Consider the following 26456-nt stretch of genomic DNA (forward strand, 5'->3'; position numbering starts at 1 on the left):
CACGTAAAATAAGTCTAATCCTTCGGGCCAGCCCTAGGAGAGAGTTGTTAATCTGCTCGGTGGTCTGGTTAAACTAAGTTAAGTATATCTTAGTTTAACCAGACCACTGAGCTGATTAACAGCTCTCCTAGGGCTGGCCCGAACGATTAGATTTATTATTACGTGGCTAAGAACCAACTGGTTACCTAGCAACGGGACCTACAGCTTATTGTGGGATCCGAACCACATTATGACGAGAAATGAATTTCTATCACCAGAAATAAATTCCTCTAATTCTTCATTAGCCGGGTAGGAGACTCGAACGCTGGGCCAACACAGTGCCAGGCAACAGCTCTATCCACCCCTCCAACGAAGAACTCGTTAAACTAATTTATACTTAACTTATTCCTCCTCAGAGGATGATGAGGGTGCGCATAGACTGCCACGGGGGAGTTAGTTTCCGTACTGGAAGTTCACTCTCTAATCCTGAACAGTCCAGTATACGTGAACATAGTAAAAAATGTCATATTCCCATCAAGTACGATGATTTTATTATTGTGGGTCAAAACTCCAACCCAAATGAATTACCGATTCTCGAGTCTCTCTTCATCAGACAACTTGTTCCGTAGTTGAACACCCAGTCCACCTCCACGCCCCCTGTACCTTTCTTAACCTGATGTTTTTATGTACATACTTTTAAGTTTTTGTTTATCCTTTGCCATGGTAGGTCGAACCCCAGTGCTCCTCAAATATTTCTTAACTATCGTTTTTTAAGTTTTTTATCTGAACTTTTAATCATATGTGCTTTTAATTTCTGGTAATTTGTCAGTCTTTAGTCTACTTTTATGTATATGTACTTTTTTAATTTTTTATTTTCATTTATGTATAAGCGATTTTTAGACAAATTACAAATTCATATAATTCAAATTGCTCATTATTTATTGTACAGAACCCTGAGGATGCATTCAGCTGAATGCAAAACGTGTTGGAATGAATTATAATATTATCACCATGTTTGTTCCTGCTCCTGCTCCCTGTGTATTTTGCACTTTGGCTGACTCGCTTGCCTTCTTCGTTAACACACACACACATACATACATACACACACACAGACACATACATACAGTATAGATATATATATATATATATATATATATATATATATATATATATATATATATATATATATATATATATATATATATATATATATATAAGTGAATGTTTGTACAGTATATTTGTTTGGATGGTATAGAAATCTGAACTGCTTGACAGACCCAGACAAAATTTTGCGAACGGCATCTGTGTCACCTCAGAAAGGTTTATAACTCAAAATCAAACCCCTACCCCGTGACAGACATACAAACACAGACAAAACAAATGAAATTATCGTTTTTATATCACCTTTTCCTTCAGTGCTGTATGGGTTAATTGTCATTTTTCACCTGACACTCCACCTTTTCTTCCAGGCGCTATCAGACTTACGATTAACCTACAACAATAAATCCAAATCCCCTATAACATCAGTTTTTGATAAGAATTTACGTGAATTATGATCATAATTTATGAGAATTATTAATATAATCGTTTATTACCTCGATAAAATCAACACTGAAAACCACTGTTTAAATGTGGTTTACAAACCGTAAAACAAATGCTTCTTGACAGACATACCACATCATTTTACTCGCCACGAAATTACCACATTTTTCAGTGTTCATTTTTCCAAAATATCTTAATAATCATACCTTGCCAATAAAATACAATTTCTTAATGGTATTATCATCATCATATCTACCTATTTAATCCACAAAAAAAAAAAACTTTGTAGTTACGGGCACAACTTTGGAGGTCAAGAACTAATTCATCGACGAGACGAAACAAATCCATCACCATCCACGCATGCGTATTAGCAGACTAAATATTCTGTGATAAAACTGTTCATTAAAAGCTGACAAATTACCCATTTTTTCCAGTGTCCATTTAAGCCAAACACAGCGATAACGCCAATAAAATACAAATTCTTAAGTACCTTGAGGAACCATCATCATATCTAAGTACTGAAACTAAAAATCACTATATATCGACAATTTCTGAATTAGACCATTCGGACTTCGGCCTACACTTTCTCTCAGAAGCGCCAAAGGAAACTGAAACGCGTTCGTTAACACGTACAGGAAACCGAAAACAGCGGTTGCAGCTCTTTTTACGGTGCCTAAAATTACCATGTGATAATTTTAATAATTATATAGCTAATTGACACTGTATCTTAATAACTTATGGATATTCCGAAGCTGTTCGTCAAGCTGACAACCTACCATCTAGGTTTTGTGCGATAACGAATGAATACCGGTCTTGAAAACGAGGTGATAATTAGGTGACTGAACGGTCCCTGGTTAACTGAAGTTGTGCGCATGCCTAAATTAATCAGATCAATCTTTCATCAGTTGTGGTTGGTTTTTTTTTCATTAATATGGTGAAATAATTCTGTTACATTCTGATCTGACCGAGAGAGAGAGAGAGAGAGCGAGAGAGAGAAGAAGGCTAACGTTAGTAAAGGTTTTCGTTGACGGTATGGCAGTTCCTGTGTGATTTTCACATTCAAATATGGCAAGTACGGTCACTGATGTGGCATTATTTTGTTTATAGAGGTATTTATAATTTGTCAAGGGGTCCTCTATATAGTCTCTACAGAGGTTCTTCCATTATTCATTTCCATGAGTGAATTTCTTCACACACTAAACTTTCAGTATACGTGAATTTCTGTTTGTTGCAAAAGTCTGTATGACACTGTCACCTTTTCCTCGTGCAGAGTGTCTTCTTTAAAGGATTCAAGACAGAATTATTAATAACAGGAAAGAAAAGCATTTTCAGTGACAGTACACATTCTTTACCTGACAAAACAATTCAAAGGAGATGTAGGAAAATTTTTTTAGTTCTTCAGAGTTTTCCCGGGAAGCGTCGGGTTGGTCAGCTACTATAGTATATATATATATATATAATAATTATATATACATACATTATATATATGTATATATATATATATATATATATATATATATATATATATATATATATATATATATATATATATATATAATATTCTATACGTATATGGTTATATACCTACAATTTGTACCATATGAGTGTGTTTACAGAAATTGATAATTTATGTGCATATACGCATAGATAAATTTTAGTGCCATATCTGCCCACTATATTTTTATACAATAAAATGTTAATACCGATAATTACGGCTCATTACGTGAGGATCATGACGTTTCATGTAGTGGCAACAGAAACACACACAGAATTTAAAGTTCATGAACTACACTAGTTCATCCGTATAGTATAATCTCCCTTCTCTCTCTCTCTCCCCCCCCCTTCCCTTCCTTTCCCTCCATCGATGCCTCCATCACACACACACACACACACACACACACACACACACACACACACACACACACACACACACACACACACACACACACACACACACACACACAACCGCCCCTCCCCGCACTTTTTCGGGTCGATCGTAATTTCCCACTGAAACATTTTCATGGCCCCTGAACTTGTTTAAACGGAGTGTTTTGCCAAAATGCCATATTTTGTGGCTGTCTTACTTTCGTGCCGGTGGAGCATAAGGATTGGAGAATTAGCTGAAGAATGTTGCCGTGGAGAGAGAGAGAGAGAGAGAGAGAGAGAGAGAGAGAGAGAGAGAGAGAGAGAGAGACGGGGCGCGCTTCCTCCCTCTGACATTTTTTTTTTTCCGGAAGACCGGAGCCAAAAGTTTTGAAAGCGTACATAACCGAATGAAAGGAAAAGGGATTTCAAGAAGGCAGAGAACAAAAAGAAATAATTAAAAAAAAGAGTTTGAAGTAATTGGACCTGTCTTTCGCTATAGTAGACTCATAAACATTGCAAGACAGAAAGGATATTTTTTTCAGAGTGTTTGCTCGGAACAAAATAAACTTTTTTGCTTTTGACTTTTCACCGGGGGAGTTCTAGATGGTTCTGCAGAGAGACGCGAGTGACGGGCTAACTGGTAGGGGAAAGTCGGTCGTACACAATCACAACTGAATTTATCGTTGTAGCGAGATTCAAAAATGCGCCACACCGCCACGAGGGCCCGAGTTCGATCCCCGAGCGAGCCCAAGTGATTTACTTGGTTTCGATGAATCCCATTGCGCGTCTGTTGATTAAAACAGTGAATTAGGTGTCCTGTCGTAAGTCGGGTTGCAAAGCTCATGAGGTTAGTAACCTCATTCTTTCAGACTATATGTATATGTATATATACTGTATAAATGTATCTATATATATATATATATATATATTATCTATATATGTGTGTGTGCGTGTGTGTGGATTTATATACAGTAATGTGCGCGTGTTCGCAGCAAACTCATTATATTGACTGTTGTCTTACTCTATATATTCATTTACTTTGGTAATATGGTTGTATTCCTAGTTGTCGAGAGTCATATTTGTATATATATGTGGTACATATAGTCAGCTGAATGCAAATAGGAAGACATAATATCTTCAATTTCGCTGTTTTTGTCCACCTCCTAATTGCTTGCGTTTACCAAATTATTACCGGGGAATATGAACATTTTTGCGTAGTATTGAAGGTGATAGCCCTTAGTTTTGCAGAGAGGCGCAGAATGACCTAATGCACAGTAAAATGAAGTCCCTGTAAACTGCTGCTATTGATATTTAGATCCAAAATAATTTAAAATTTTGACTCTTATTTGCAATTTCAGGTCGCGTACATATTCATACAATGAACTATTCCCTTGACAACAAGGTAATTTTATCGTTACATTATGAAATTACGAAATTATGTTTTTATTGCATTTAAGAAATTAATTTTACAATGCCGTATCAATTCATTCTTCTTCACTGGTCATGAAAGGGAGATTATCAGCTATTCTAACCTTATAAATATTGTGGGTGTATTGTTCATTTATTTTCATATTTACAAGATCATCTGATTATATCTTATTAATATTTATTTATGTAACTTCCAACGTTATGATTAAGAATCTGTTTTGATTAAGTTCCTACAAATGACGAACTGTCATTTATTGCAAGACAGCAAAAGAGTACTGGAAGTAACTGAGTATATAGTTTTTTAAGATTTACATAATTTGAAAGCCAGATATTGGCACGGCATTCGAACTCGAGGGCAATTAACTACATTATTGCAATAAATGCCTCTTTTATAGAATCGTTTGGGGGAGATACGCTAATTATTGGTGATTAATTAATATCGATGTAAAATTACGTCATTCTCACCAGGTTAGGGCGTTGGTAATGAATTTTGAAAGATCGGAAAATAATCATATTAATGACAGAACAATGCTCAATTGCATATTGTGAATTAATTCGTTTATTTCTCGGTCGATACAGGAGAGCAAATGGCTAAATCCTCGGTTGCCCCTTAACGAAATCGTTTGGTGAGACGCACAAAGGAAATTAGTTTGGAAAATGTGGCAAGAATATATTGCCACTCCCACAGGAGAGTCAAGGAACAATTGTTTGCAATTGTATAGTGAAATGTACTGCTTTTTATTTTGCTTATTTTGCGTCAGGTTTTACATAATCTTACTTTTGGTGTTCCAGTGTGTTTGGGTTGCTTGATTTTAAAGAAGGATTTTTTTTTTTTCAAAATATTGCTCGTACTTATTTGTTGATTTGTTCTTTTTATTTGTGGCTGACCAGTTTGTTTGACTCGTTTGTTTTTCAAAATTTGTTTTCCTTTCTTGAATGTTTTTGATTGAGGTGTTTCACTGTTGATGTTCCAAAGTTTTTGGCTCGTCGAGTGACAGAACTAGTGTGCATTTGTGTAATGAAATATTCCTTTGTTTCCACTTTTTTTTTATGTGACAATTCATTGTGAATACCCTGTTTTATTGGTTAGACTAGAGTTGTTTTTTTTTAAATGAATTGGTTTGCATTTATTCTTTGCTTTCCTCCGTTGCTGATTATTTTTGTGGCATTTAAAATTATGATAGTGTGGTGTGTTTTGCGGCGGATTCAAATAATTAAATAGTTTTTAAACTATTTATTTGCTGGTTAACCCTTCTGTATCTTACGTGTGTGTGCGCGCGTACATGTGCGTGTGTGTTACTCTGTGATTGATGGCCGAATGCGTTCGTTTTGTCGAATTCAAGTGATTCGAGTCTTTTTTGGCAGTTTTAGTTTTCTGTAAAAGAAGACTATTGAGATGGCTTTGTCTGCCCGTCAGCACTTTTTCTCTCCGCCCTCAGATATTAAAAACTACTGAGGCTGGAGGGCTGCAAATTAGTATGTTGATCATCCACCCTCCAATCATCAAATATACCAAATTGCAGACCTCTAGCCTCAGTAGTTTTTATTTTATTTAAGGTTAAAATTAGCCCCTCATCGTGAGTCTGGCAACGCTATAGGGCAGGCCACCACTGGGCCGTGGTTAAAGTTTCATGGGCAGCGGCTCATATAGCATTATACGCTGTACAGAAAACTTGATTGCGCCGAAGAAACTTCGGCGCATTTTTTACTTGTTTTTGTTTGTCTGTGATGCTGATTAGTAGATCGTTTTTTTTTTTATTTATTTTCTGAGCGTTTTTTTTCTCCAGATACAGTTGTCTGATTTTTTCATTTTATACATTTGTTAGTTAGAATTCTCCGTTTCTAAGGTTAGTCTTTCGTGATCTCACTGTTAATGGTTCAATTTACTCGGCTCCTCGGGTTCAATTGACTGAAGATTCGGTAGGGAGGGCCGATTCCGTGGAGTCCACTATAGGTATTTTATTCCTCTGAGATCGTATGCTCTTTTGGGCTGCCTTTAGGCAAAGTCTTGCACTGGCATAAGACCAGCTAAATTTAAATAAACCAACAGCAAAAAACCAAAAAGATTTTTTTTATTACGTGACTGAGCTTTTAACGTCGAGTGAAGCAACATTCAGTCTCCTTGGAAAAATGAAGATGATATCCAGCGGCGAAATCGGAGGAAAGGTGACGCAGTCCTTGATTTGACATCATACCGAATCTGATGATTATCCGATCACTAGCAATGCATCGTTGAGGCCCTCACTTCTAATGATTACGCGAAGGCTCACAATTGGACGAAGTGCTTATAACTTGTCTGTTTTTCATCTCATTCTTCCTTTTTCATCCCAGCTGCGACCCCCAAAAGTCGACTGACATAAACCCCTGCTAAAGGTCATCACGGTCATAGGTGCCCATAACGGAACTGGAAGTCCCCAGACGTGATTATATTCCAGAACCTGCTCATTTCCCCCCCCGGAATATCCCCAGTTTCAAACGCAGGTCTGATTACTCTGCCGTAATTAGATCTATCACGATGATTGGCAGGTGTCAGATGTCCCATGAGGTGATTGAAAAGTGAAAAGGAGTTTTTATCGTCGATGTCATAAGGATTTATTAGCCAGGCGTGAGATGAATTGGAGGCGAGGCTTGGGTGACACGGTAAATGTTTTCGAATAGGACATCTGTTTTTGGGCCTTCGTCTGTGTTTTGGGGAAATGTCAGTTTGGTTTTACTCTTCTCTCTTTTTATGAATTGGAATTCTACTCTGGATGGTTTCTCAGCTACTGTAGGAATGGCTTTTGTGGATGTCTTACATAAATTTGTTTCTGCACTAATAAGGAATGAAAAACTTGAACAGGTTCACTATTTTTAATGGACAAAATAAGAGAAAGTAAAAACTCTCAATTGGGGAAACGTAATGTAAATTATAATTTCTGGAATATTAAGGTTCAGCTGACGAAAGATTCGGTAGGGAGGGCCGATTCCAGACCTTGTACTCTTATTGGCCGCCTTTAGGCAAGGGCCTGTGCTGGCACAGGACCAGCTGAATCTAAAGAAACCAAAACGAACAACCAAAATGATTTATTTTTTATTAAGTGACTTATAGGATGGGCACCCCAAGACCTTTCCCTCCTCCAAGATCAACAGGTTTAGCCTGACCCTGAGTGAAGCAGCATTCACGCTCGATAGTAAAAGGAAGATCATATGCAGCCGCCAAAACCGAAGCAAAAGGGAGGATTCCAAAGCTTGGCATAGCTCAAAAGAAACTGTCAACGAGCCAAGTTTATAAGAGTGACAGACATTAATTTTACGGTTGACAGAATCTGATAATTATGCGATGATTAAGGAACACCTCGATGAATCCCTCACAGTTTGATGGAATCCTTATCACTCGTCTGTTCTTTTCATACTGTCTCATTCCAACTGCGACCCACAACAGTCAACTGACAGCATTTGCAGCTAGAGGTCAACAGAGCCACAGGGGTAAACAGTGAAACTCGAAGTGCCAAGAGGTGATTATATTCCAGAACCTGCTCATTTCCCCACGAAATATTCCCAGTTTCAAACGCAGGTCTGATTACTCTGCCGTAATTAGATCTATCAGGGTGATTGGCAGGTGTCAGATGTCCCATGAGGTGATTGAAAAGTGAAGATGAGTTTTTATTGTCGAATTCATAAGGACTTATTAGCCAGGTGTGTGATGAATTGGAGGCGAGATTCGGTTGGCAAGGTAAATGTTTTTAGATAGGACATCTGTTTTTGGGCTTTCATCTGTATTTTGGGGAAATGCCTGTTTGGTTTTACTTTTTCTTTTTTTGATTGTTGGGAATTGTACTGTGTGGATGGTGTCTTAGCTGCTGTAGGTATGGCTTTTATGGAGTTCTTCTTATAAACTTGTTTACACAACAACAGCAACAACAACAACAATAATAATAATAATAGTGATAGAAAACGATCAGGCAAAGATCCTCTGGGAGTATGGTATCAGAACAGATAGGGTGAAACGTGCCAATAGACCAGACTTGACGATGATTGACCAAATCAAGAAGAAGGTATCGCTCATTGATGTCGCAGTACCATGGACCACCAGAGTAGATGAGAAAGAAAGAGAAAAAATTGGTAAATATCAAGACCTGAAAGTAGAAATAAGTAGGATATAGGATGTGCCAGTGGTAATTGTACCCATAATCGTAGGAACACTAGGCACGATCCTAAGGTCCATGAAAAGGAACCTGGAAAAACTAGAAGCCGAAGTAGCTCCAGGACTCATGCAGAAGAGTGTGCTACTAGAAACAGCGCACATAGTGAGAAAAGTGATGGACTCCTAAGGAGGCAGGGTGCAACCCGTAACCCCACACTATCAATACCACCCAGTCCAATACGATGACTGAGAGACAAAAAATAAATAAATAAATAAATAAATAAATAAAAAAATTAATAAAAAAAATAATAGTAAAAATAATATTATTATTATTATTATTATTATTATTATTATTATTATTATTATTATTATTATTATTATTATTATTATTCCGTTCTGGAGAATTCAGTTTTCTTTTAAAGGAGTGAAGAACATGAAAAACCTTACCAGGTTTATGAGCAAAACAAGAGAGAGTAAAAAAATTTCAATTCAGAAAAGACAAAATAAATTGTAATCACTGAAATTGAAGGCCTTTTTTTTTTTTTTTTTTTTTTTTTTAAACTCCGGGAAGTCTTGCAACGGGGATGTAATAAAGGAGGCTCCCGAAATAGAACGAAGGAATTTTTATGAACGGAAGTGGAGAACGACTTCGCAGGAAACCGGCTTCATTTAGTTGGAATTGTATCGGAGATTTCCTTTTGGTGTCACCTTGCTCTCATCTGTGCCCTTATTTCTCTGGCTTCATTGTGACTCATTGCTACCGGTACCTGACTCATACGGTCTGTTGCAGGCCTCTGCAAGGCTTGTCGATCCTTCTTGCATCCCAGTGGTTCTCGACCTTTTTTGGCCTATGCACCCCTTCACCATGTGTCAGAATGTCATCCCCCCTTCCAAAATTGTAAGTGCGAGACTAACAAAATACTTACACAAACACACAAGCTAGCGGAGAGAAAGTCCAGCATGACCTCTCAGCAGTGCGGACCGTTGCACACTGCATTTTGTGTGGTTCTAGAGCCAGTTTGAGCCTGCCAATCTGTGGTCACTCTCCTCCCCCAAACCCTGAAGTTCGCCCCCTGGTTGAGAACCACTGTTTTATCCGATCTTTGGCGCCACAAGGTAATACGTTTTCGTTGTGAGAACTGGCCCTTGTAATAGGATTGTTAACAGCAGGCTCATGCTTGTCTAATTTCACGGATGCTAACGGCATCCTGTACCCACTGGCGATCACCCATCCAAGTGCCGCTATCCGTGGAAGTCTTTTCATAAGCTGCTTAAACTGCCACCTTGAGGGACGTCAACGTTTATGCGGTACGGACTTGTTCCGTCAATCATGTTTTGATTAAACGTTACGTCAAACACTGTGATTTGAATCTTTCCCTTTACTTACGAGCGTAGGATTTCTTTTCTGCTTCCGTTTTCCCTTATCTACAGTCCTTTCTTAGAAAAGTGGATTAAGTACTCCTTTACTTTCTTTTCTCCTGTCTGCTATGTCCGTAAGACCTGTGCTCAATAAATCATTAGCCTCATGCCCCTCTTTTCAGTAGGCTGGTCCATTAAATAATTAAATCGACTGATCATTCGTTTTATGTAAAATTAAATCGAGAAATCCGGTAACCCCAAGTCGAAGCAGGAGATATTACGCCAATCAATCATTCAGTACACGCGTCGAAGCGAAAGGGAAAGTCAGCTTTAAGATTCATTAGTAAATAAACATCCTTCAAATTCTGTATGTTGCGCAGACTGCCAGCTCATTGTTGAGTCGGTCCAGAAATTCTACGGGAACGGGAAACCTCGAGGATTTAGCGTGTTGTCTTCGCATGGTTATTTTATTCGTCGTCCTCATTTTTGGTGGGTTTGTTCCATTTGCCAGTAACACGACTCTACTTTGCATTAGTGACCCCAGTAATTAATTTCAACCTTTATTGGTAGCCATTTGTATCAATGTTTAGAATTGATATGCATTTGTCTGTCCTGCCTGTCTGCGACGCTGAGATTTTCATCGCAACTCCTCCTACGCGGTTCAAGATATTTCTATGGATCTTGCTGCTTAGGTAGACAGGTAGACCATCTTGCATAGATGTGCATGAATGGAGATTGTCTGTCTGTAACAACAGTATGCACTTACCTTACTTGTTTATATTTTTTTATATTTTTATCTTGCAAGAGTTTAGCCGTAGGATGAAATCGTGGGTGCAGCCTTGGCCATAACTTTGACTAGGCGATATAGATTAGTGACCTTGTGACGTTTGGAGTCGTACAAAAAAGCAGTTGCCGACCAAATCGTGCAGTGCAACAACTTAAGACTATAAAGAAGGTCGAAGGCTCGAAAAATTTCGTTGTACTCGATACTTATAATGAAGTTCATGTTAAGGATTTGTGAATAACTGGTATCAGTATCATATTCAAATGTTATTTTCACTATTATTAATTTACTGCAGAATTACTGACTATTTTTCTCTTTCAATTAGTGATATTATTTTATATTCTTTTATGACCTTTCCAGAGGCATAACGTCTATTTCTAACTATTTATATTTCACATTCGTGATTAGCCTGAAGACATTTCAAAATGACCTCGTTTCCTCTCCGCTGTGAGGATAATCCCTGAAGTGGGAAATCGCCAAATCTTTAAATATATAACATTTTGTAATTTGGCAATATGAGAATTTTTCCACAAGCAAGTCATATTTTATATTACAAAAACTTATCCAACGCGGCATATAGCTTTATTATGACGTTGATTGACATTTATTATTTTGGGGTAATATATTTGTGATGCGAACCCTGAATGGTTTGCAAATGAATAAATTGGTAAGTAAGTATAAATTACTTAAGGAGTTAGTAAATAAGTAAAACAATAAACAGATATTTAAATAAGAAATAGTGATAGTCACTGCATAAATAGATAGATATAATGAGCGAATATAAGTTATCTGCGTCGTAACTGCATTGGTCAGTAATAAACAAAACAAAATCTTAAATAAAAAGATAAATTCCTGGAACCCTAGCGTCACCTGAGCTGGGATGAATATTGCTGAAGCTTATTACGGACCCCCCCCTCCCCAACGCAAATGATTTATTCTATCGGTGGCCAGAGTTAACAAAGGTTCTGCTGGAAATTACGGCTAACTGACGTCAATTACGATGGTGTCACCCGCTATGTCGTCTGTCAATAAGCGCATAAAATTTCAATGATTACAATTATGAGTTTTAAGACTTGAACCCCTTAGGGGGTTAGAGCCGTCAGTGAACTTCATGCGGTGCATTGTAGGCATTACTTGTGGGTCTTCGTAGCGTCCCTGTGGCCCTAGCTGCAACCTCTTTCGTTCCTTTTACTGTACCTCCGTTCATATTTTCTTTCCACCCTCTATTAACAATTGATTCATAGTGGAACTCTGAGGTTGTCATCCTGTGACACTTTTCCAACCTTTCTATTGTCAGTTTCCGTTTCAGCGCTGAATAACCTCATAGGTCCCAGAGCTTGGCCTTTGGCCTAAATCATACATATTATATTCTGTTTATGACTTGAAATAGTACCCTTACCATTTGTCTGCTTGCGTTAGTAAGTGATTTAATTATTTATTTATACATTAATGAAGCGTGACCGTGCCAGAGGTCTATGGTTGGGTTGTGACCTTAAAAAAATAGAGCTGGTTCATTAACGTTGAGGACCTCCGGTCACTCGGGTCATCTTTTTTTTTTGGTTTATCTGTGTTTGTCTGTGTCATTTTGTGTCCGTCATACTACGAGAAAAATACGGATTTTTTTCACCACAGTGACATCTACTCCAAAAAATGAAATCAGTCGAAGATGTATCGAAAATTTCTCCAGAATGCAAATAATGAAGCATAATTGATATACTCTTTTTATTCTCTTGCACTGTTTGGTCGTAACTTGGGCGATTGCATCCGATTGCCTCTTCCGTCGGCTTTCCCGTAAAAATTCACGAAACACCTGGAGGAAAACATTTCCTAACTTCTAATGAACGAGTAAAAGAAATATTCATTCCTTCTCATGTAATGGCGCCGGAATTATTGGGTGAAAAATTACAATTTTCAGAATCTATTACGAGCGATGAAAGGTTGTGAAAGGAGGTATTTCGTCACAGGAACGATGTGTCATAAACTGAAGAAATTTTCCGCCGTTTCATATCAGCTTTTGTGCTTTTAAAAAGATGCACGGTGCTGTGCAAAGTGAATTCATTTACCGAGTTAAAATCATAGTCGTTTTCCTAGAAATAATATACATACATATATATATATATATATATATATATATATATATATATATATATATATATTATACATACACACTTTTTATGTATATACATCCATATATGAATGTAATTATATGTATATATATATATATATATATATATATATATATATATATATATATATATATATATATATATATATATATTATTATATTGTGGCTCAGTCAGTTAATTAGTTTACTGCTTACTTTATTGGAATTATATTGCCTTGCTTTACCTAATACCTACGTAATTCTGTCAATTAAGGCTAAATTTAGACTCTAAAGGACACGTACTGAATAGATTAGGTCGCCAGCTGAAAACTAGTACAACAGGGAACAAGTTTATTGCATCCACATGAATTAATTCAGCAAACCTACAGGAAGACTGGTTTCAACAAAAGTAAAACTAAAAAAAAAAAATGGATTATTTACGGAAGATAACAGCAGCTCAAAATATTAGTCCTGATCAAGACGAAAATACCTCAATGCTAAATAGACATGATCGCAACAGATTAATATGCCTTTCAAATGCTTTTATAAGGCAGTTGAATGCAGCGAATATCGAAATGAAGCTTCTTGGCACTGATGATGCGGATTCTTCTCCAAGCAAGAGGATTTGTTCAGGCCCAAGGCATACACACTTCTGGAAAAGGCATATTCAGATAACAATCTTGCACTAAAGAAACTCACTTGTCATTACTTATTTAATCACAAGGGGATGAATCTTATATCAAGAATAATACTTTTTACATCATAGAGGATAAGCTATGTGATTTCCCTTGTACTTAATATATGACTTCATAAATGGGACATGTTTTACTAGGATTTCTTAGTGATTGTGTAAGAGAGGAAAATTTTAACAAGGAAAATGAGAGTTTCAGTTGAATGGAAAGAGAACTGGGAGTAATTGTCACAATCAGAAGTACCGCTGGGTGAGAAATTGCGGTGATCAGTTGCATTAAGGTTCCTTGGTCCATTTGGAATAACAATTTTCTCCCTCGTGTTACAGACTAAGGGGGAGAAACAAAGCAAGCTCAGAGAGAGAGAGAGAGAGAGAGGGCTACGCAAGCCCTGCTCCTAGCATATCTGCTGAGAGAATCTCTCGATGCTGGGGTTGTTGCTGGCTGCTTGCTTCAAGCTCCTCCTACCCTGGGTCTGACCTGAAATGACAATAGACTTGCCAGGACACAGGTCAAAGAAGACTAGGCTGTAGGAACAGTATCTCTAAGGTCTGTCCTAGCAAAAACCTATCCCTGATTTATGGCCATCTAAATTAAAATTCTAGCTCATTGGCCGGGAGTGTACGTTAATTTGAAGCCAAGCCCTGGGTTTGGCACCTAACTTCTTCTCATGCGAGCAGCCTACATTGCCTGCCCCTTTACTTTAATAAAGTTTAATTTATTATTCTACTAAGGGGAAGGAATTGAAGTCGAACAGCGAATATTTATAATCATATATATAATTATATATATATGTATATATATATACACACAGTATACATATATATATACACATATATATATATATATATATATATATATATATATATATATATATATATATATATATATATATATGTTTTTGTTCCTGAAAGTGGAATTATACCTCACATGTTAACCACACTGTGTTGCATATTACGGAATAATGAAACAAAACCGGATGATTGGGAATTGGAATTCCTTGCCAGAGTACCTAAGAAAGCTGACCTGAATGAATTGGGTCACTGCTGAGGCGTTGCGCTACGTCAGTTATAATAAAATGACTCAGCACTCTCATAGGTTGGACAAAAATCGATAAAGTGCTCAGAGGTGAACAAGTTCGTTGTAGAAGGTCAAGAGCTACAATTATCAATTATTTGCGTGAAAACATACTATCCAGCGGTGCATGGAATTCAGACATCACGCTCTGATTGATTTTCTTGATTACGAGACCGTATTTAAATGCACCAATATTAGGGTTGGTCTTATATTAGTATGGTGTTGCCATTAAATATGTAAAATTTATTGAAATTATACACGAGCGAAATAGATGCAAAGTTGATGCTGATGAAGTCTTGTCAAGTGAATTTGCAGTAAAGAGTGGAGAGATATAAGGGTGCTTTATGTCACCTATGCTGTTTGTCCTTCTGATGGATTTTTCAATGAAAGTGTGTGTGGAGAAGTTTTAGACTGAAGAGAAGTTTAGACTGAAGTAACGAAAGAAACTCAACAAACCATCCTCTTTCATCAGCAAAGCGCAACATAATTTACAACGCTTGCTTAGCAGATTATATTATTCATGTAAAGCAGTGATACTTATGGTGAATCCACGAAAAACAGAAATAATGAGGCCAGAGTTATGCACAAAGGCTTAAAATGTAAAATCAAACAAATGGCAGGCTGAATAATATTTGGAAATCAGGTAAGATAGAATTGCTTATGAAAGTTAGAACATGTCTCGTACGTTCTGTATTACTTTACGAACATGAATCATGATGTGAAAATAACATTATAGTGAAAGGATTCCCTCGATTCGAAGATGAAGCTTTCAGAAGAACATCAGGAGTCAGATGGCAGGATAGAGTGAGAAATGGTGTCATAAGAGAAAGGACGGAATTTCCAAATACAGACAAGATGATGAGTAATGGGAGATGGAGATGGCTTGGACATGTCCTTTGCATCGCCGGGAAGAACCAGTACGTGAAAGTGTTGGCGGGGCTCCTGTGGGCACCAGAAGTAATTGTGTTGTTGGCACTTCTTCCAGATTTCTAATGAAGATGTTGGTCAGAGATAGAAGAGAAGGTTTAGTTTGGAGGAATGATGTAAAGTTGATAAAATGAGAGATTGCAAATGATGCTGTTTTATCATGGAAAACACCAGAAGATTCACAGATTTACACACGCACAATACATTATAATATACATACATACATACATACATACATACATACATACATATATATGTAAATATATATCATATATGTATATATGTATGTATATACATACATACATATATATATACACATACATACATACATACACACATATATTTATTTATTTATTATAAAATAATTTTTTGGTATAGATATCTTGCTAAATCTATGTTGCATTCCTGTACGCTATTGGAATTTGCAACACGCTACGATATATAGAACTTTTTATTTGATAGACAAAAATATGACGAATATTGTTTACTGGCTTAACATACAGCAATAGCATGTTATAAAAAATGCAAATCGCATTGTCGATTTCTAAAATTATTTCAATACTGTTGATGATATTCTGTTATGAATAGATGTTTGAACGTTTTCCCCTACCTCGTAAATTTTCATGCATTCTTTTGAGAGAGAGAGAGAGAGAGAGAGAGAGAGAGAGAGAGAGAGAGAGAGAGAGAGAGAGAGAGAGCTTATTAAAGTTTCAGTTGACATGGAGAGTAGGCTAGCTGTGTAGCGTATGCAGAGATTAATTCATTTGCTGTAAACGTCCTCATAATGTATTATCTATGTAGTCTGTATTTCCTGATTTATTTGTGGTTTAGAGGTCCATAACACGGCGCCCAGAATCCTTTACCGATCCCAGTCGTGTCGGAAACAGGAAATAGATATGGCAAGGGAAAAAAAAAGCGGAAAGAGATTTCCAAAGCCAGACTGTTGTGGGAAATAATGACGTGAATGATTTTCCTTGTATCTCATCGTTCTCATTCAGCAGCATTAAGAAGTTGATAAATGAGACACTTTAATTAGTAATAGTCTCTCTTTTGTTTTCCCTTTCATTCATACTCGACGATTAATTCGTAAATTGCTGGAATATTAGGGATGAAATGGTCGTGATGATGCCATTAGATTCTGAAATTAATATCAGTAAGCATGTCACCAGCGGGTATTTGTAGTTTGTGCGGCTCAAGTCAGTCCTGAGCTGAATGGTATGATTGAATTGAGACTTTAAAGTTCGACACATTAATTTTGGCCTAAGAAACCGGATTAATATGAAATTATTTACTATTCATTGTTCTGTGAAAATTTGCCACGCGCAGTATCATTCATAGAGGTCAGTGTCAAATGAAAATAGTATAGTTCCGTATAAGATATAGTCACAAGGAGCAATTAAAGTAAATATCGGGTTTTTATATAGACATCTCTCTCCGAGAGTGACAGAAGTTATTTACTTCATCCATTCGAGGTGATTGCCTGTCTTACGATTACTGACATCGCCCATCTGGATGGGCGTAGGTTATTTACAGCCTTGGAAAACGGTGTATTTTAGGCGACTTTTCTGGTGTAGACAAAATGGCCGAAAGGCTATCATATATTCCGAAATTCAAGATGGATTGATCTGTTGCTGTTTTAGAAGGAAAACCGAAAAAAAACCCGATTGACATTCATTTTGTGCAAAATCCAACACTCATTGACTTTTTGTGGTTTTGAAGCAGTATCAACAGCTTTTCCGTGAAGATCTGTATTCCGAAAATTGTTTGCCTTCATACAACCTGGAATGGCGGAAAACGGAGCCCTTAGTCCGAAAACGTGGCTCTTTCTAATGCTCTGTGAGAATTTCACTCTTAACAGGATTTGACTCAGAATTCCATCGAGCATCGCCCTCTCCCTCGAGAACTAGTATTGGTAAAGCCTTTGGCAAAGTCTTTCCGCTATTGGCAGATTTCCCCGTAATTCTGCGAAGATCCTGAAGATAACGTCGAATGCTCTCTTGAAACGTCAGATGCTCTCTTGGGTCTCAGTTCCTGTCGTCCCTCCTTCCTGACGTTGTTTAGTAAATGAAATACGATTCTTTGTCCTTTGATTTGTTATTATATTCAGCAAGGTAGATTTTCGGATTAGTCACTAGTCATTATTAAAACATTATTATTTCCGGCACTTTGACAAATAAAGCGTCTATAAAACCTCAGAGAAGATACTCGTGTATACGCATTTACATAATTATTAGTGTACGTTATATTTTTTTTTAAATACAAAGCTTTTTCAAATCCCTTGAAACTCTTTCAGCATTATTATTTACTTATTGAAATGCGGTACCGCTTACTTAAGAAGGTAATATTAAATCCTGCAAGTATTCCTTTTAAGTTTCCATTTAATTTCTGTTGAGTTAGCATTTATTAAACTTATACTGATAATTCTGTTTGCGGGGGAGGGGGAGGGGTCCATTATAGTTTTCCCTCTGTTCGTTCATTTGTCTGTTCTTTTATGTGCCCTTACATTTATTTTAGTTTTCTGTAAAAGAAAACTATTAAGATGGCTTTCTCTGTCCGTCCGCACTTTTTCTGTCCGCCCTCAGTTCTTAAAAGCTACTGAGGCTAGAGGGCTGCAAATTGGTATGTTGATCATCCACCCTCCAATCATCAAACAAACCAAGTTGCAGCCCTCTAGCCTCAGTAGTTTTTATTTTATTTAAGATTAAAGTTAGCCATGATCGTGCGTCTGGCAACGCAACAACATACGCCACCACGGCCGGTTGAGAGTTTCACGGGCCGTGGCTGAGAGTCTCATACAGCATTATACGCTGTGCAGAAAACTTTCTTGGTGCATTTTTTACTTGTTTATTGTTATGCTCGAAAGAATTTTCCTTATGATATAATAGATCGAATTTCCTTGGACTCTGTGTACAACTCAGACTTCAACGTTGTTGGATAATTAAATCTTTTCAGGTAATACCAGGGTTCATAACGTTTTGTAACCTTGACCGTGACCTTCATACTCAGAATATCTGCCATCGGGGCAATCTTGTATCATTAACGCATCTTGTAAGACGAAAATTTTGGGAGATATTTACCTTGCTAGATCCCCAGTGGTGCATTCTTTTGTGCTCTTGGAGGGGAGTTGTCGTGGGTCTGTAGGTGACATGTTTTGCTTTAGCAGTGCTTTCAGAATGCTTGTTCGTAGATGAATATTTTCATATCCGAACAAGAACACCTTTTCTATCTTTATTTGCGTCTTTATAGGTTTATGCTGGCATGATTTATAAAAAATAAAAAAGGGATTTCTGGACCCCCCACAAGAAATCCTTGTGACGCATTCCACGTCGGATCGCGGAGCAAAAGTTTCTCTCTATTCTTAACATTCTGCAACGTCTTGCAAGACATTCCTAGCACGAATTTTCCGCCGGGACTTCTTAATATTGCAACAGATGTTCGTGTAAGAACTGATGAAAGTCTCTTTTGTTGCTGTTGGGAATTCGCCTTCACTTTATTAAATCGGTATTTTTGTTTTGTTTTGTCACAGAGGCCAAACGTTGAGAGAAAGCAGGGTGGGGGAGATATAAGTTTATTATATAGAACTATGTATGTACACACACGCATCTATATTTTATATTTATATATATATATATATATATATATATATATATATATATATATATATGTGTGTATGTATATACATATATATATATATATATATATATATATATATATATATATATATATATATATATATATATATATATATATTGTTGCATATTTGTCTGGGGATGGCAAGATGTAATGAATATTGAATGTGAATTGGGCCTTAAGAGCCACTTGCCCGGAACCAAATAGGTAGCAAAATGCAACACACAAGATAACTTACCTTAGAGTTACATCCAAAACAAAAGGAAAGGTTGCCATGGAAACCACAGTTACAATAATTTACTTTATTTCACACAGTTCAAGCAGGGGAAATAAATCATGGTTGGCATGCAGTCCAGCAAGACAGATGCAACACAAAATTAAGACAAATTTACAGTTACTGGTTTCCAGAAAGGAGGGAGATATTTTACACATTAGTAAGGCAAACAGGAGCCCTTGGCTCGTGAATACACAGTTTACTATCTTGCAAATAGTTACAGAAGCAGTTGGCTTGCTTGTAGCAAGGTTGAAACATTACATCTGTTGCTTAACATGTACGTACAATGACAAGCTGTTTTTGCTTGCAACACCAGGCAGACTGCTGCTGCAAACAGTGTGTCGTTTTATAGTATCTGGGTTACTACTACTCAGTTTGCTACGAGTTTTATCTTGGCTACAACTACAGTGTGGAGTAGTTTGCTTGGTACAGTTGTGGAATCATACAATCTTGAAATGTTTAAGCGAGCAGTAAATTCATAAATTCATTCCTGCTTTCTGCTGATGCCTCCTGAACTTAGGTGTATAGGTTTAATTTTCTATTCCCTCATATTTATTTATTTTTCGACTTGTCCTGTAACTTGTCATTCTTTTCAGGCTGATTTCTCGTTGGAGCCTTCTTGCATTTGTAGTCTGTTGACTCTGTCCATTAGGGTTTTTCATCTGGAAATTTACACACACACACACACACACACACACACACACACACATATATATATATATATATATATATATATATATATATATATACACATATATATTTACATATACTGTACATATATTATATGTCTGTGTTTGTGTATGTGTGTATATGTAACCCAGTAATGACGTAACTTCAGTGCTTACCTGTAACTAAGAAGTCGAGACATCCCTCTATTGGTAGCCTTTATAGCGGCCATGAGAAAAGAACTGCTGATACCACCTTCAGTACCCACTCACTTTGCATCTCTCTCTCTCTCTCTCTCTCTCTCTCTCTCTCTCTCTCTCTCTCTCTCTCTCTCTCAGGACTGCAGTGAAACAAGCTTTACCCAAAATCATTTATTTAACAAAATCTAACATAACTAGATTGCAACAAATGGATTCAAATGTTTGACCAAAATCTGACATAACTTGATTGCAAGAAATAAGCAATGGATTAAAAGGTTATATTAAAAATTCCCCAAAGACCATTTACAAATATATTCATATATTCCGTAACTTGCACAGGTCAAAAATAGGTCAAAGTCTAGTTCATTCCCAGAGAGTACATTCCCGACTTCTTACTCAGTGAAACATCTGAAGAAGTCAGACAAATTCTTCATTAATTCCCAAAGCACAAAAAAAATACAGATATGGGAATTCCTCCCACGTTAATCAACCATAAATGCTTAAACAAAGTACATATTATAGAAATGGAGAAAACAATCTACAGTTTGGTAAATAAATATGATTCTTACCTCCAAACAGCAATGTTCACAGTCTTTACTGGTAAAACACAAAACACAAGTCTCTTTTTACTTTCGAGACTTAAACAGGTTCAATGTTGGTCTTCTAATGATTCCTTTCTCCCAACTTAAACCCTTCACACCTTTGGACTCCGCCCAAAAGACATACACAAACGCACATTCCTCACTGGAACCTGGATGCTTCCGGTGAACGCACGTACAGCATCACCCCACATGATCCCACATCTCGAAAATCCTGACACCATCATTACTTAACGAGGAAATGCGTCAGATGATAGCTAAACGTTCTCTCCAAGGTTCTGGGAAAGTTTTCGTTCCCACTTGTTAATCGACATCCATTGTGTATTGTAATCCATAACATACTTGTGACCTATAGGCTTTTCATATATATATACATATATATCTATGTATATATATGTGTATATATATATATATATATGTATATATATACACATATATAGAAGAGTAAATCAACATAAATAGTCACACCTCCTGAGCCTTTTATCCAACTCAGTAGATTTGTTCATTCTGTTAGTGCACTACACAACGGAAATTTGATTTTAGAATGATTATATTAGCAGTAATATTTTTCAATCTAATTTTAAAAATACTTATTCCAGAAAACTTTTAATTCTGTGCCCTTGCATTTGCAAATTACTCAATCTGATTAGTGACAGAATGGTGCAGAGCTTCGGGGCTTGGTTTTATTAGTGGTATTTTTATCATTGATTTGGTTTTAATTTTTGTAAATTTTTCTCTTTTATATATATGTACACACATTCATATTATATATATATATATATATATATATATATATATATATATATATATATATATATATATATATATATATATATATATATATATATATATATACTGTATATAATCATGATCCCGTCCAACGCAACTTGACGCAAAAAAGGTCTCTGTGAAACTCCCTCTCATATATATATATATATATATATATATATATATATATATATATATATATATATATATATATATATATATGTGTGTGTGTGTGTGTGTGTGTGTGTGTGTGTGTGTGTGTTTGTGTATTTTATAGGTACATATTTTGTCTTTGTAAAATGCCTATTGCACATGATAGAGAGAGAGAAATTTAAAATGATTAGATTTCCACCGCTTGACAGAAAATAAAGATGAGAGCCCAGAGGATGATTCCCAGAAAGGAGGCAAAGAATGTATGTGAGTTCATTCCGCCGTATTTGGTGGGGGGGCGGGGGCAGGTGGCGGGGGTGGAGGCGGTGATGAGGGCATGTTGAGTATCTTGATTTTTCCGTTGTTCCAATTTGATTTTTCGTTGGTTTTGAGGAAAATTGGGAAAGGGAAGGCCAGAAATACTTTTTAAAATAAGGTTTGTCCATTAGATGGTAGGAGGGTCTGCTTTTGAAACACGTAAGATAGTTAGAATTTCCTGCGGTTTGTGTGACTGTTTGGTGGACTTCCGTTTATTTGGGACCTCCACTTTTTGTGGAAAAAAGTTTCATTCAGACAAGGACCTTATTACATTTGAAATAACATCTTTTTATATCTAGATTAAACACGTTTTTGTTAGAAATATCCACGTTTTACCTTCAATAAAAACGAATTTAATTTCGACGGAACACATTTCATGTGGGAAAAAAATTGTACTCTTTATGTAACAAATTTCGTTTCATATAAAAGAATGCTTGAAAATGAACTACGTTTTCTATATTAATAACATGTCTTATATCAGAGGGAACCACGGTTTATAATAAAACTCGTTTTATATCTGAAAGAACCTCACCACATGGTAGAAAGGACGACTTTTATGTTGAAAACCGAGAACCAAGTTTTATATTTAAATCTCTCTGTAGCATATGGGAAATCCTTCCAATATTGCCTCGCTAAGTGGCTGAGAGGTCCCGCATATTGGAGGACAATACCATGGTTAACGTACATAGGTAAGAGTTATAGAGAGAGAGAGAGAGAGAGAGAGAGAGGTGCGCCGATGAAAAATGAGGGTAAACCAGTGTAGACATTCATCAGTCATAAAGAGGTCGTGTATTTTTTGTGTATTGTCTTTTTTTATGCTGACAGAAATCAGTCACTAGCGAAATTATTAGATAGGTTTATTAGGGGCCACAGAACATTTATTGTGCTAAGTTAAGTATACCTTAGTTTAACCAGACCACTGAGCTGGTTAACAGCTCTCCTAGGGCTGGCCCGAAGGATTAGATTTATTTTACGTGGCTAAGAACCAGTTGGTTACCTAGCAACGGGACCTACAGCTTATTGTGGAATCCGAACCATTTTATTACGAGAAATGAATTTCTGTCACCAGAAATAAGTTTCTCTAATTCTTCATTGGCCGGTCGGAGAATCGAACGCGGGCCCAGCAGAGTGCTAGCCGAGAACGATACCAAGATCAAGCATCTCAGTGATGTAAAATCAAGCTTGTTCAAGAGGTACACAGACATTTCCCTAATGTAGTTATGTGATAAGTTTAACATCTGTTTTGTTTTCCTTATTAGACTTCTAATGAAGATTTATGTTGTGAGATCACGCGTAGACCCATCTTTGGCAAACGGATCCAAAATATTTATAGCCTGTGATCAATAGCAGATCCTTTTATCCTGAAAGGAGAAAATCGTTTGTGCCTCGTTTTAACAGACTGAAATCCAATAGATCACTTTTGTATCCATTTGTATTATGAGAGCAACTGGAATTCCTACGCTCATTTACAAAAGTGCAATATTATGACATCAGTAAAAGATCTCACTTCATTGCATAGAGATTTTTTTTACCCACGAGATGATTCGCATAATGGTAATTTGCGAATTGAAAGATTCTAGATATTAGTTCAGGCTCTCATTCAGCTGTCTGTGAAATTAAGCATTGTGAGATCACGATATCCTCTGTAATTGCTCCAAATTGCCTGAACCAACATTGAAGGGAAATACCCATTCAGGAGGAATGGGAACTGTAATGAAGGTAGATTTCAGGTAATGAGATAGACGAACTTCAGAACCTTTACATTTCAGGTAATATGAAAGGTCACTGGCATTGCTACTCGAACCCTCAATTTGACTAAGATGCTTTTCGGCTGAGTAAAGCAGGAGAAATAACAGCAGACTTCCTTAAGATTTCAGTTATTCAATTTTGCTGTCGGACAGCACCGCCCAACGAACCAGAAGTCGTGGTCGAGAATTACGGTACTTTTAAAAGTTATATATAAAAAGGAAAGTTATGCGTCCGAGTGCGTGCTTAGGTAAAAGAGAGAGAGAGAGAGAGAGAGAGAGAGAGAGAGAGAGAGAGAGAGAGAGAGAGGATGATGTTCGCGTTGGCAGTGAATGTCCTAGATGCTGGACAAAAATATTCTCGTGATCTGAATGTTACTTTCATTGTTGATGTTGTAGTTGTGTTGCTAGCAAACAAGCGAAGGTATATTGGAAACTGGAAAAGGTCAAAAGGAAGGTCACAGATGGTCTGTGAATGAAAGATGGATGAACGTGGACTAAGCAAGAGGGAGGGTATACTATGCGCCATCAGGAGCCAGGATTATTATTATTGTTATTGTTATTACTTGGCGCAAGTTTGAGTTGAATAAGTTGGACAGTTAGAGAGAAAGAGACCGAAGGAATTGTAGAATCGTATTTCAGATTAAGTATCAAAAGTTGTAGTATCCCCCCCTCGTGATTCCAGAAAAGTATCTGTTTGCAAAGTACCATGAACATAATTGCTATTAGCATATTACATACACAAACTAGCTATGCCAATTTTTTTTTTTTCATTTTGCACTTTCTGTATTTGTGTCACATATCCAAGAGTAATATCCTTCGGTTAAGAATAATTTACTTTTTTTCCAGTGGCATTTAATTGGTAAATAGCCCTCCGGTGCAAACTCTTGATATTGCGTACAAAACGCGTACGAATAGTGTTTACAAGTTTGTGACGTCATTGCTGGACTTCATTGATCAGTGCTGGACTAACTTTGTGTCGTCATTGCTGGACTTCATTGATCAGTGCTGGACTCTTGTTAGCACGGATTCGCTCGTGCAGTTCGTGCAGAGCCGTGCTTGACCTCCGTCCGTCCTTCCTCGGAAGAACAAGAGGAGATGGACGCCATACTGCGCATCATTACCAACAGCACCTTGTTGGGTAAGTGGTACTTCTTACGTTTTTCTTGTTTTCCTTTATATGTTTGTGCTTTCTGTTCAAATGAATTATTCTTGTAATACTCGCGCTGTATATTTGTTGAATCGCTGATTTGTTGCGGCTGGGCTCGCAAGATGACACGAATTGGAAATCATCGTTCTGGTTGTAGAGTAGGAGATATGTGCACTATGTTTGTTTTTATTTATTTATTTATATATATTTATTTATTTATTTATTTATATATTTATTTATTTATACATTTATTTATTTATATATTTATTGGTGTTCATAAATAATAAATACATTTAGGTATGTGCATTTACATATTTAATTAGGTGGCTGTTTCTGTAACTAACCTTCTAAGTATATTCACGAAATATCAGGTAAAGATTAGCTTAAAGTCCCACCTGGAAGTAGGGCAACCTCTGAGCACACTGATGAATAAAGATAGATAAATTAACAAAATGAATAAAGAATAAAGAACCGAACGGGCGTGGAGGTACTGTGGCACCTTGGCTTGAAGTGTGAAATTCGGTTTTGCAGTTTTTCAGTAAACTGTGAAGTGACGTCGTTCGGGTAGATCGGGTTTCAGAGGCGGCCGGAGAAAATGAGGTTAGGTGTTATTGGGGATTACGCTTGTGTGCATTGGGAATGAATTGGCCTGCGGGATATTAGATAAAGCTCAGGTTAGCCAATGAGCAGTATAACGGAGGTGGCTGTTGTTCTCTGCCAATTGGGGGGGGATTCAGTTGCTCCGAAATGTAGTGGAATTAGGTGGTGGCTGAAAATGATAATTGATATTACTCTACAAAACGCGCTTTGTACCCTTATATCTTTCTTTTGGTAATGCCATCTTTCGTTGATGGCGTTTGTCCACAGCGATGTTCCTCTATGGTTTGTTTGTGTGATGTAAGTTTTCTAGGTGTTTATTAAAGCTGAATAACTGCAATTTATTGCAGGACGACAAAAAAAAAAAATTAAAAATATAAGGTCAAAAGTATGAAAAGAAAAAATTTATGTAATCTCTGTAAAAAAAAAATATATTTTCTAACAAAAATGTATTAGATATAAGAATTTCATGTTCTCATGT

General features: G+C 36.7%; 1 protein-coding gene across 4 annotated transcripts in view; it reads left to right on the top strand.

The window, feature by feature from the left end:
• The window catches only part of LOC136847691 (neural-cadherin-like), a 349841-nt gene that overhangs the window by 37482 nt on the left and 285903 nt on the right, over window positions 1-26456 (top strand). For 3 of the 4 annotated variants that reach the window (XR_010855804.1, XM_067119506.1, XM_067119508.1), the window contains exon 2: window positions 25078-25369. Coding sequence is in view for 3 of the 4 variants with exons in the window: in XM_067119506.1 (XP_066975607.1) it covers window positions 25327-25369 (43 nt within the window). In the remaining variant the exon portion in view is untranslated. Of the gene's footprint in view, window positions 1-24535; window positions 25370-26456 lie in introns of those variants that run through there. The other variant, XM_067119507.1, reaches the window with a different exon arrangement.

Source organism: Macrobrachium rosenbergii, chromosome 17, assembly GCF_040412425.1.
Source record: "Macrobrachium rosenbergii isolate ZJJX-2024 chromosome 17, ASM4041242v1, whole genome shotgun sequence".
NCBI classification, from domain to species: domain Eukaryota; kingdom Metazoa; phylum Arthropoda; class Malacostraca; order Decapoda; family Palaemonidae; genus Macrobrachium; species Macrobrachium rosenbergii.